Here is a 13297-nt window from a genome sequence, read left to right on the forward strand (position 1 = left end):
GGCTGCCATAGACCGCCCAATTGCTCTAGCGGTCTCCTATGTAGCTCTGAGAGACAAATCTGTGGCCAGACGCAGTTTGCGAACCTCATCGGGGCCCACTCCCTCACTCCTGTCTAAATCCCCCAGCAGGTCAGCCTGGTATGCCTGAAGCACAGCCATAGTGTGAAGGCATGCTCCAGCCTGATCCGCTGCCGTATATGCTTTGCCCACTAAAGTTGATGTTGTCTTTAATGGCTTCGTGGGCAAAGCCGAGGCCTTCAGAGAAGATGCTGGACCGGGTGACAGATAGCTCGTGAGTGTCTGTTCAGCCCGGGGCATCGACTCATAACCATACTCATTCAATCCCCTTATAGCTGAATAAATATGCCCTTGGGGACTGAATACTCGTGACGAGTATGGTTTATTCAAAGATCTGGACAGCTCACTGGTAAAAAAGGAAGGCCTTGTGGTGGAAGTGAAATATTTGAAGGAAGGAAATGCTCGTCTAGTTTTTTTTTAGGACGAGCGTCTCTTTTCTCGGCTGGCCAATCACTATTTAATTTCTCTACAGCGCGAGTTCTCACTTCCACCAGCTCCTCATATGCTGGGGAAATAGGTGGCGAATCTTTTTTCCCCATGTGTGTGCTTACACTTTCGACGTCCAGCACATCTAACTCTTCAGAGCTAGAGCACTCTCCCCGGGCAGAAGGAACCGCAGCGCGGGCTTCCGACACCGGAGGGAGAGCACAGGATCCTCCAGATAAGGAAGGAAATAAGGTCCGGGGACCCGTCTCCAACCCCTCTGAAAGATCCTTTTGCGATCCCCAGGAATGCTTTCTCCGTGCTGCCTCGGCAGCAGCGGTCCCTGCACCCTGAGGATCGCGAGCCTGGCCACTTTCCTCGAAAAGCGCCAGGCGAGAGCGGAGCATGCGGAGAGGAAGCATCTCGCAATGCTGGCAATCAGCCCCCTCAAAGGCTGACACCGCATGCTCCACTCCCAAACAAACTACACAAAGCTCGTGTGTGTCCCCACCCGTTAAATAACGCGGGCAGGGAGAAGCACAGAGTTTGTAAAGTTGTTTCACCATACTTTCCAATATAAATACAGACAACAGTAAATATAACAGACAGAAACACAGATCGCTTGCTGAGGCAACAGAAGCTGATGCCGGTTTGCACCGGATGTGCTTTTATCTCTTCCTGGTCATGACGTCACCCGCCCGTGACACTTATTCTTTCCATTGGACTAGTTGACATAGATGCTTCAGACGCATTCACGCTGGGGGCGTTCCCAAAGTGTCGTTGACGCATCGCGAGTTCCCTCGAAAGGAAACTCGTAAAGTTTAGGGCATGTCCAAAGGAGATGGGTAAGAGAGCCCTCTGCAGATTTACACCAGTCACATGTAGAGAAACGATGGGGAAAATTCTATGTAATTTAGATTTTGAATAATGCAATCTACGCATCTCCTTAAATTGAATTAACCGATGCCCAGAGTTAATAGAACAAGAACGAACCCTGCTAAGGCTAACATGCCCTTTTAAGGGAACTCGCGCTGCGATGAGAATCTCAGAGTGGCTCTGCGTGATTGTGTCCTGAAGCACGTGTGAAATCAGTCCAATGGCGTGACGGCGCATCATAGGCTGGTGACGTCAGGACCAGGAAGCTATAAAGCGCACCCAGACCAAACAATGGGTCTCATTCACTAATAATTGCTTGGATTATTATGTATTTGTAGAACACAGGAGAACTTCACACAAAAAATCTCTGCCTAATTCAACACACATTCATACGCACATGAATTTGTTCTTAACATTGTTATGATGTTAGTGAATTTGGAGTGTTGTAAATGAGTGACCACGTGCACAAGGTTAGTCATTTTGCATAAAACACACCCCAACCATCTCCATAAGTGGGCTTTCCACAAACGCTTTCCTCACAGTCTTTCGTCACTCTCGTCAAACATCCCGCTGTTTCAGACGCGCTCTCACATGATCCTCGAGGAATGCCAAGTGTGCCAGTCTCACCCGTTCTCACAATAAACTTCCTTCATTTTCACCTGGAAAAAAACTTTTGGTAACACTTTATTTTACGACCCGCAAACAACTGCGTAAGTAAACCGAAATTATGGTGTACGTTTCTGTAATTATAGTGTACTTCCGTGTAGGTATAAGGGAACAATATGTTACATTTTGGGTAATAAAGGGGTAACAAGCAGATATACAACCTGCAAATAACTTTGTAAGTAAACTGAAATTACGGTGTACGTTTCTGTAATTATAGTGTACTTCCGTGTAGGTATAAGGGGAAAATATGTTAAGTTTTGGGTAATAAAGGGGTAACAAGCAGATATACAACCTGCAAATAACTTTGTAAGTAAACTGAAATTACGGTGTACGTTTCTGTAATTATAGTGTACTTCCGTGTAGGTATAAGGGGAAAATATGTTAAGTTTTGGGTAATAAAGGGGTAACAAGCAGATATACAAGCAAATTATTTATAATGTAATTATTTTAATACTAACAGGTACCATTTCTGTTAATATATTCCAGGCAAAAATTGTACGTCTGTTGTATATAAAAGTTATCATCACATTTCTGGCAAAATATGTTCTTGTGCAATGTTACAGGGTAATTGTGACATCTGTGGGTTGAAAATTAAACATATATATATATATATATATATATGGCTGTAATGTATGTAAGCACAGTATGATAAAAATTGAATTTATTGGCTTTTCTTACTAGATTACTTAATGTTAAGTCAAAAAAATAGTTTCTGCTATGATTTTAATTTAGACCGTACCATGTAGTACTTACCTTATCACTTTGTATTGCAATGACACTTAAATGTCAGGGCAAATATACTGTGTAATTAAAACGTTTTTTTCTTTTTTTTTTTTTTTCTTAATAAGAGTAGGCCCTACCTTTCTCTGTAATTACTGTGCGAATGGTGTTGTTTCGTATTGTTACATAGTAAGTAGTGTTTGTTACCCGTTTCAACTATGTTTTTTACAGGATAAGTGTAACTCCTGCGGGCTGTAAATTAAAGTGGCGCTTGTTACCTCCTTGTTCTGTGTAGTTACAGGGTAAGTACAACATTAAACCAGTATGCTGAAACAGACAAACCTAGCTTCACCATTAGCATGATCAACAAATTTCTAAATTGTAAAAGTACAGTAGCACAATTAGACCAAAACCATTTATTAAAACAAGTTTAACAATAAACAATCACAATGTTGAAATTACATCAACACAAACTGTAAACAGAACAGAAATAATCTTGAAATCACACTGTACATATTTTGCCAGAAATGTGATGATAACTTTTATATACAACAGACGTACAATTTTTGCCTGGAATATATTAACAGAATAGGTACCTGTTAGTTTAAACATAATTACATTATAAATAATTTGCTTGTATATCTGCTTGTTACCCCTTTATTACCCAACACTTAACATATTGTTCCCTTATACCTACACGGAAGTACACTATAATTACAGAAACGTACACCGTAATTTCGGTTTACTTACGCAGTTGTTTGCGGGTCGTAAAATAAAGTGTTACCAAACTTTTTGCATTATTTTCCTGTTATCTCTGTAAAGCTGCTTTGAAACAATCTGTATTGTAAAAAGCGCTATATAAATAAATGTGACTTGACTTTTATACAGACCCCGATTACAGAGCTCTCGAAGCCAGCTGTACACACACGTAAATCTTTATTCAGAGAAACCTCGCAGCGGAAGCTATAACGCAGCTTTTCTTGCTCTTTAACTGTATATATGTATAACTGTATGAAATGTATTTAAGATGCAATTAAATTGTATTATTTAATCATTTTATTTTATAATTTTACATATGGATTATATAATACAATTAATGCAACATATACTTCGATATAATTATAGTCGTGTTAGGATGAAATATAACGGTAACACTTACAATAAGGTTTGTTAGTTAACATTAGTTAACTTGAACTTATAATGAACTGCACGTATACAACATTTATTAATCTTTGTTAATGTCAATTTCAAAATTTACTAACTTTATTAAAATCTTGTTAACATTAGTTAATGCACTGTGAACTAACATGAACTAACAATGAACAGCTGTATTTTTATTAATGTTAACAAAGATGAACTAATCCAGTAACAAATGTATTGTAACTTCTTAACACGATTAAGGCCGTACAGAGTAAGAGTAACGTGTTTTTTGCAGTGAGAGGCGCCTTTTTTAATTGTTTTCCTATGGCAGTGAGCGTTCTGCGCTGTTTATGCGCCCCAGGCCCCTCGTGTTTTACCGCCTGCTGCGCCTCACGTTTCTGCAGTTGAAAAAAAGCAACTCCGAGTGGAAAAAGCGCCCGACTTCATCGCGTTTTTTTCCACTGTCCAATCGAATGAATGGAGAGGCGGGCCTTCCGTTGTAGTGATGAAAGCTACAGTTGCTTTGAACATCCGGAGCAGCCCTGGAGTTTCATACCTTAGACCGGCCCACTTTAGTTCCCGACCGACTATATTAAAATAATGTAATTAAACCAGTATATAAGTCTGCAATAGTGCACTGTTCTGTACAGCCTTGTAATTCATAGTATTTTTCAAAAATATAATTTTCTATTCAGTGCAATAGCCGTACACAGGGTTTTATAAATACAAAGGTCCCAAAAGTGATCTGGGTTCGGGGGCATATTATTTTTCCACTGTCATTGGCAAAGAACATGTATATCTGTGTTAAATAGGAATCCATTGTAATAAAGTTATTCTCCTTCTGGGCACAGTATGCAATAGGCTATTGCTCTTCCTGCTCTCTGATTAATATGCGCGCGCGAGAGAGAGAGAGCAAAACAACAGCGCTCGTGTTGTTTGAAGACGTGAGAGTGCGCGCGCGCGGCCGAGACGCGCTCTCTCTCTCTCTCTCTTTTCGTTGCGCCCTGTCAAGCGCAGCAGTCATTCTATTCTACATCACTCACCGATCAAAAAAGGCTTTGGCGGGACAAAAAATTGCTTTGGTGACCGCCAAAAAAATTAAATGCTGGAAAACCCCTGTTATTATGTCGAAATAACGAGAATCTCACCTAAAAATCCGATAACATCAGCAATTTTAATTCAAGCAACTGATTTCTGTAAATGAATGTAAAACTTAATGTATATTCCATGCAGCACAGCACAGGGTGAAGTCACACAGTATTTACATTAACAACACCGAATGGCGCTGCCGGTGTGTGTAGAGAATATGTGTTAGAATTTTAAAGACGTGGCGCTGCGCGACGCGGTCGTCCGGTGTGCGACCCACTTTACCCTGAAAATTCACCTCAAAAACGCATCGGAACTGCGAACACAAAATTGGACTTCAATGGGGAATAAAGACTAACAAGACAGATAACAACATTGAACACTACACAAACAGTAGTAATTAATTTGCCATAGTGACACAGGAGGTGCCGGATCCATTAAAAAAGGTTCCGGATCCAACGTCGGAGGTGCCGGAACATGTTCCGGCGTGTTCCGGCTCAAATTAAGCCCTGAGTTCAATTGAAATTGCGATCATAGTTGGCCAACGATGCTTTTGGGAAACACACCCTTGGTTCATTGGCTGCATTTAGTTTCGAGGAATTAAATGATAAATACTCATCTGACTTTTGAGAAGTTAGATGTCTGTATTAATATACATGTAACACTGTTCATTGATAAGGGAAGAAGGAGGTGGGAACCAGCGATCACTTTAATCAATTCCAAAATAACAACAAAATGAAAGTAAAAGCGGCTAAACGACTGAAATGGTTAAAAAGGCTGTATTATTCATGCTCGGCCAGTGGCTGGTGATGTCACTTTGTAAAGAAACACCACTGACCTGTAGACTGAACATACGTGCATGACGTTACCTTTTTCACAAATTCTCATTTTTGTATTTTACAAAATATGGTATCGTTACTATGTACTTTGAATCTCATTTTCAAAAGTTAGAATTTTCAGGCTCCCAAAATGCTGTTGTCGTGTAAATTAACGGTCAAAATGCATTAAAAGTTTTTGTTTTTAGTTGAAAACGGTGTTGTGTAAACGGCTAAGCATTAAATTAAATAGGATTTAATCAAATATTTACTTTCCCAGCCAAAACATTCACTGTCCCTGCCCAAAATAAATAAATTAAGCTATTTCTTTTGTTGTTTTTGACCTATGTAAACTTACAATGCCAACATTTTAGATACCAGTGAAATTTCACAATTCTCAATTCCAATTTACAATCACAGCAAAAACTAATACTAGCCTCACTAACACAAAGTTCAAACATTAATGCAAGAGAACAAAGATACAAATTAAATAAACAGTACTTTAAAGTGCTGGTGAAAACTGTATTATGAAGTAATTGTACACAAATACTTATTAAAACTACAGAAGTTATTTAGTTAAAGTTTTGAATGTTGTGGTGTTTTAAGACAAATTATGTGCAAATTCATCCGTCAACACCACTGAGTATTTTCTGCTTAAAACTGCAGTGTACCAAAGACAGTCTCAAAAACACAGTTTGAAACCACCCTTGCTCCCACCATCACAAACTTGTAACCAATCCCATCAACGTGCTGGGCAGGGCTTATCCAATCATCTCTAAGGATGCTGATTTTTAGAAGGCAGCTGTTTTACTCTGAGATGGCGAACGGGAGCATGGTTTATGCAACTCATTATTATCTGTTTGATAATGAAGTCAGGACAAAGGCTTGTAAAGATGTGCTGTGTGCTTTCCTCTCAATAACAAAATAAGTGAAATTCACAACGTAATTTCAGGAGGAGTGATCCCATCTAATCTTTCAATGAACTGCCGGAGCATATAAGCAGCCGCTCACCTCGCTCTGGCATCAGCTGTTTTGGCATCCCTCCACCTCCCCAACTCCACCAACATAATTTAGGCATCTTGCAACCGTACTCATCATCAAAGCATTAGTAGTCCCACTGAGGGGTTTATCTAAGCTCGAGTTGAAGCTGCTTCCTCGAGCCCCTCCACTGCGGACAACAAGCCAAATACGCTTAACGTTATATGGGCAAAAGAACTCGTGAAACATACAACAAAAATGAGAGTGGTGAGAGAATGGCAGTTAAGAAAGCATCTGGTCATAGAGATGTGGATATGTTTTCACAAGCTCTGAAATTCGGCACAAGTCAGCAATATTTCTGATAATTTATTGGCGTGAAGTTTCGTGCACAATGACAAACAGGACTGCAACATTCAGGGATTGAAATTAACGCCCTGAAACCCACCAAATGTGGGGAAAAATTAACTTTGCCGGGTAACGCTGTCAAATCACATGCAAATTTGGCGTTTCTATGTTTACTCACTTTGCTGGGGAAGTTCGTGTAAGCCAAATCTGCGCGGATCTAGCTCAAATACGCAACTCGTGATCCTCATGATATATTAAATACAGCGTATAGCGCAGAATCTGCTCATATCTGGCTTACTTGAACACACACGTCACTCCGCAACAAATAACGGCGCGCTAGTTCACTTGCATTGAAGTAAGAGCGAATTTTAAAAAGCATTTGGTTAACAGAAAAGACATTGATATTTTCCAACATCCTACACGTTCTGTGTGCTGTATTGATCTGTCCACCTAAAACACATTTTGGGTAAAAAAAAAAAAAAAAAAAAAAAAAAAGGCTGTTAAAATCGATTCCCTATTTTCGTTTTTGAAACTTGTGTTGGTTGGATTTCCGAACGTAAAGTGACAGCCCTACCACAGACCAATAGCAGCAGGCACATCTCAGGACAGCCCAGATAAGGAAAAGTGGAGGGAAAGCACAAAGCAGGAGATCTGGCCACTTGTAATCCAGGGCATCCAGACCTAATGGGCCTTGTTCCTCCTCTAGTGCAAACCACAGGGAACAATGTGTTTTATCTGTATTTATGTATGTCTTCATGTTTTTGTCTGTTTCCTCTTCATATAGCTATCGGTGGCAGTATGTATTGGATTTCTGATGGCGTGGAGCCCGTATGCTGTGGTATCCATGTGGGCGGCCTTTAGTGATCCAGACTTGGTACCTCCATTAGCATTTGCCCTGGCTGCTATGTTTGCCAAGTCATCCACCCTCTACAACCCAATGGTCTACCTCGTCTTTAAGCCTAGCTTCCGAAAATCCTTGTGCCGGGATGCCACAAAATGCAAGAGAACACTCTGTCCCTGCATGTGCCAGAAAGACAGCCAACAAAAAAGAACAGCAAACCTTTCAAAACTGAACACAAAGGATAAGTGTAACCACACATGGGTCCCTAATGGACTGAATGAGAGCCCCCAGACATGCAGACATTGTCCAGAAGGACAAACAGGGCATTACCTGGATATCACACCCCAACGGACAGCACGCATCCTCATTGGCTCCGCCCACAGTGAGGTGGCAGTCAGCCAGCTCTCCAACGAGATAAATAGCGACTTCCTTTAGAGGAAGAGAAACTGATCATAGCAAACATGAAGGAAGGAAGTCATAAAACATTATTTTACCTCAGTACAATGCTAGGGGAAATAAGTATGCTATAAAGTCTCATACTTGGTAGCAAATCTGAATGGCAAACTTGGACATGGCATACATGCCACCCTCAGATATGCCCAAAAATAAAGATTCTGTCATTTTGTACTCTTTCTAATTTCTTCCAACCCCGTATACATGAATTATTTTTCCATAGAACATAATAAAAATGATATCAATGATGCACAAAAATCAATTATTCATGAAGTTATTGAGGTCCAACATGACAGTATGCCTCGAAAGGAGCCATATTTGACTTGAGCTACAGTGTATCAGTGAATAATGATTTCAATTTTGGTGTGTTTCTTACACAAAGCTGTCATGTGGCTGTGGAAGACTTGAAGTACACAAGATATATGTTGTACTATAGAGCTTTTTGATATTTTTGGTGATTTTTTTGGTCACCATGAACTATGAAAAAGAGCAGCATGAAGATTCTTAAAATTCTTCTTTAAATAACATTTTAAAAATAAAAGCATACAGGTTTGGAAGGTAACATAAAGATGACTGTAAATAATGACAATGTTAAATTTTTGTATTATTATTTTGTAAAGCAACTGGGTAACCTTTCATTCAGGCTTTTTGTAGCCAGTTACTGGTTTTAAAAGCATGTTTTGTTTTTGTTTTTTCTTTTAGTGAGAATTTTACATCTAATGACTTTAAATTCTCTTGGTGTACTGATGAAAACCTTCATTCCCATGATTTTTCCAGTGGGATATTGGTTATCAGTGCATGAGCTCACCACCTATGCATTTATTTAAGTATTTATTTATTTATTTAAATCAAGCCTCAAATGCAAGTGATTTATTATGGATAATAAATGTCAGTTTTAGTGATGGAATCTGTCTTTTCCACATGTGAATGGAACTGAAAATACACTATTATATTTAGACAGAATTTAAGCTTGTTTATTTTGATATTTAAGTATAAAATGTTATGATATCCACGAATGTACCCTTTATTTATTAATCAATTAAATATTTTTATTAAAGGTACACTATGTAACTTTTGGCCCTCTAGCGGTTAAAAACAAAATGGCATGAATTTTGCGGAAGAACATTGTTTTGGTTGTGCTTAAGCTCTGCATGACTGTGAATGAATATGGTTATCCCACCTCTCATAAAACATTCACTACTAGGCTTAAGAGATATAACTAGTTTAGATGGAAAGGATCTTAAGCTGACTAGCTGAAGACGTTATTGTAGCTTTACCCATTAACAGACACGGTACTTCCTTGAAAATAAATTCCAGCACAGAACTACAACAACCATGATGAAATGACCTCTGTTAGAAAGCTACACATGGCAATTTATCAATTCAATAGAATCAAATGTTGAGTAATGAAAACTTTAAGTAAATTTTTTTTTAATCCCTCAGTTCTCACCATCTCCGAAAAGCTAAGTCAATCTTGATTATAGTTTTATTACGAGCTCTGTCGCGTTCTCTTTTTGCTAGCAGCAACTCCTCGGTTCAGCATTTTATTTTAAACAGGCGATTTCCCTGAGGTTTGAGATTTAGCATCCTCCATGTCAACCTTCCTCGCTCGTTGAGACAACAAACCTCAGCCACTCCCACATGTATCAAAGTAGCAGGACAAACTTTTCTCTATTAATGGATATGACGAGACCCGTACCGATGAGTGACATCATACAAAATTTCGCCTGAAAAACATCCCACTCGGTCATTGGTGTATTGACTCATTCTTTAAATTTTGATAATTTTTAACAAAAAGTTACAAAGTGCAACTTTGAAGAAACAAATAAATCAAAGCTGTAAAAAAGTAGAACATTGTATGAGTTACATAAAACTTTTACCCCCATTGTGAAAAAAAAATGTGATTGGCCGAAGCAAGTCGATCACAGGCATGTAGTGAAGTATGACAGCGCAACGCAGCATCTAGTTCTCCTCACAGGGTTACGGTCATAACCAAGAAGTTCCCTTTTAAGGGAACTCCACACTGCGTCAGGTGTTGATTCTATGGGAATGTTTACACCCACTATGCCATACTGAGTAGTGCCTGTCCTAGTGTGAATCATGGCGAGAACACATCTAGGGCATAAGCAGGTTATAAAACCTCACAAATGTGTGCAGAGAGGACTAGCCCGCTGCATCACATACTTCCTGCAGGGAAACTCCTGTATATAAGGCTTTCAAAGCCGCCATATTTGTAGTCGAATGTGCTCTGAGAGCCATAGGTGAAGGTTGTCCGCACGCCTTATAGGCAAGAAAGAAATATCCTCTTGCTTATTCTATGTGTACTTGCTGGGGAACCTCGTCTGGGTGACCAAAGCAGACTAACAGTTGATCTGATTGACGCCACAGGCCAGCTCTGTGGACATGAGCATCCAGTGCTCTGACTGAACACAGCACGTCTAGCTTCTCCTGGACCATCGTCTGAAAGGGACTTGGGCAAAAGGCCTGAAAGATTATAGGTCGTGCCATGTTGGTGGGAACCTTCGGAACATAACCTTTAGGAGAGGCCTGTGATGAGAAAGGATGGATATGTGGAAGTATGTGTCTTTGAGATCTATTGTGACAAACCAGTCTTCGGATCTGATTTAAGTCTGATTAACATCTCGCACCTGTATCTCCTCAGAGACCGATTCAACTGTTGTAGATCTAATATGGGACGCAACCCTCCATCCTTCTTTGGAACAATGAAATACTGTCTGTAAAACCCGGAGTCTCTCTCTGGAGGAGGAACACAAGCTCTGGCCTCCTTTACCAAAAGAGACTTGACCTCTTGTTCAATCACCTTAGGCTGCTCGGGACCAACCACTGTGGGTAAAATCCCATTGAAACGAGGAGGGCGGGAACCAAACTGTAGTTTGTAGTTGGGAACCTCTTTCTGTAGTCTGCAGGACCCATTGAGAAATATTTCTCTTTTATTCCTAACAAATTCAACCAAAGATGTCTCTCCCTGGCCACCAGAGCAGCTGTGGATCGGCCTATACACTCAAAAAAATGATATGTTGGCTTTACTTAACTTTTTTATGTAAACAGGTTCCACCGGTTCCACATAACTATGTTTCGTTAAACAAACATAATATGTTCATGTAACTTCAACATCATGGAATTTGGTCATTTTAAGCGACCCAATTAAACTCTGAGCTAATGAGTTAATTAAGTGAATAACTGAGTGATGATTGAGCATTATTGAAGACACCTGATGTTAACAAGCAGAATCTCTGAAGGAGAAAACCGGAATGTTTAAGTCACCATTATGGATATAAGTATTTGTTTTAGTTGTGCTCTTGACCATTAACTTATTAACTTTAGATTTTGTTTGGTTGCTGTACATGAGTTGTAACAGCCAGAGTTGAACAATGAACTGAGGAGATCTGATGGTGTTGGTTGTGTTTTAACATAATCATTATTTCACAATCATTTGACCTCAATCACTGAACTTATATTAAACCGAATTTCTGAGTTAAGTTTACCTTACGAATAATAGCAGCACTGTCATTGTAGAGCATACTATTTTTAGACTTTTCAATGAAATTTAAATGATCAAATCAATAAATAAAAAAGAAACTTCCTAAAAAATATCCTGAGTAGGCACAAACAGACATCAAGAATCAGCCTGTGAATCTCAACAATGGTGACAATTATAAAGCATGTTGCAGTGCATTCTGGGTGCCACCAATCAAAACTCATTCATGGCTCCCATCATGCATTGCTGCATGAATAAATAATGAGCTTATGATCTGTTTGTCACCATTGCTGAGATTCATATGCTGATTCTTGATGTTTGTGTGTGCCTACTCAGGATATTTTTTAAGAAGTTTATTTTTTATTTCTTGATTTGATCATTTGAATTTCATTGAAAAGGCTAAACATAGTATGCTCTACAATGACAGTAAGGTAAACTTAACTCAGAAATTGGGTTCAATATAAGTTCAGTGATTGAGGTCAAATGATTGTGAAATAATGATTATGTTAAATCACAACCAACACCATCAGATCTCCTCAGTTCATTGTTCATCCGGCTGTTATAACTCATGTACAGCAACCAAACAAAATCTAAAGTTAATAAGTTAATGGTCAAGAGCCCAACTAAAACACACACTTATCGCCATAATGGTGACTTAAACATTCCGATTTTCTCCTTCAGAGATTCTGCTTGTTAACATCAGGTGTCTTCAATAATGCTCAATCATCACTCAATTATTCACTTAATTAACTCATTAGCTCAGAGTTTAATTGGGTCGCTTAAAATGACCAAATTCCATGATGTTGAAGTTACATGAACATATTATGTTTGTTTTAACGAAACATAGTATGTGGAACCGGTGGAACCTGTTTACATTAAAAAGTTAAGTAAAGCCAACATATCATTTTTTTTAGTGTAGCCCTGCCCGTGGCACAGAGAGACAGATCAGGTCCTTAAGCAGGCCAGCCTGGTATGCCTGCAAGATGGACATTGTGTGCAGACACTCTCCACCCTTACCTGCTGACGTGTACGGCTTACCCACCAAGGCTGAAGTTATTCCACATCGCCTGGTGGGTAAGGTCTGGGCCTTCAGGCATGATGCAAAGTCAGGGGGTTAGGGTTAGGGTTAGGGGAAAGATAGCTGATGAGTGTCTCTTCCATACCCCTGATCATTCAACCCCAATATTGACCAGTAGTTTGAAACTTGAAGGCTGGAGACATGGGCAGAAAACAGTTTATTTCATTGCGGAGATCGGGAAAGAACGGAAGGTCCCGCCATGGAGGTTGTGCTTTGCTAGGTAGGAAGCCTTTCGAAAGCTGACTGTGCATGCTCTGCTCCCAAACAAACGACACATAAATCAGGTGCATCCCCACCCA

At 39.5% G+C, this 13297-nt stretch overlaps 1 protein-coding gene across 1 annotated transcript in view; it reads left to right on the top strand.

The window, feature by feature from the left end:
• opn7b (opsin 7, group member b) overlaps window positions 1-9097 on the top strand; it is a 140813-nt gene extending 131716 nt beyond the window's left edge. Inside the window, exon 6 of the mRNA XM_056233327.1 lies at window positions 7912-9097. Within this exon, the coding sequence (XP_056089302.1) occupies window positions 7912-8403 (492 nt within the window). The 3' untranslated portion in view covers window positions 8404-9097. The remainder of the gene's footprint in view (window positions 1-7911) is intronic.
• Window positions 9098-13297: the final 4200 nt, after the last annotated feature.

The sequence above is a fragment of the Rhinichthys klamathensis genome, unplaced genomic scaffold (genome assembly GCF_029890125.1).
Source record: "Rhinichthys klamathensis goyatoka isolate OS25496 unplaced genomic scaffold, OSU_Roscu_1.1 h1tg000368l_1, whole genome shotgun sequence".
Lineage (NCBI taxonomy): Eukaryota > Metazoa > Chordata > Actinopteri > Cypriniformes > Leuciscidae > Rhinichthys > Rhinichthys klamathensis.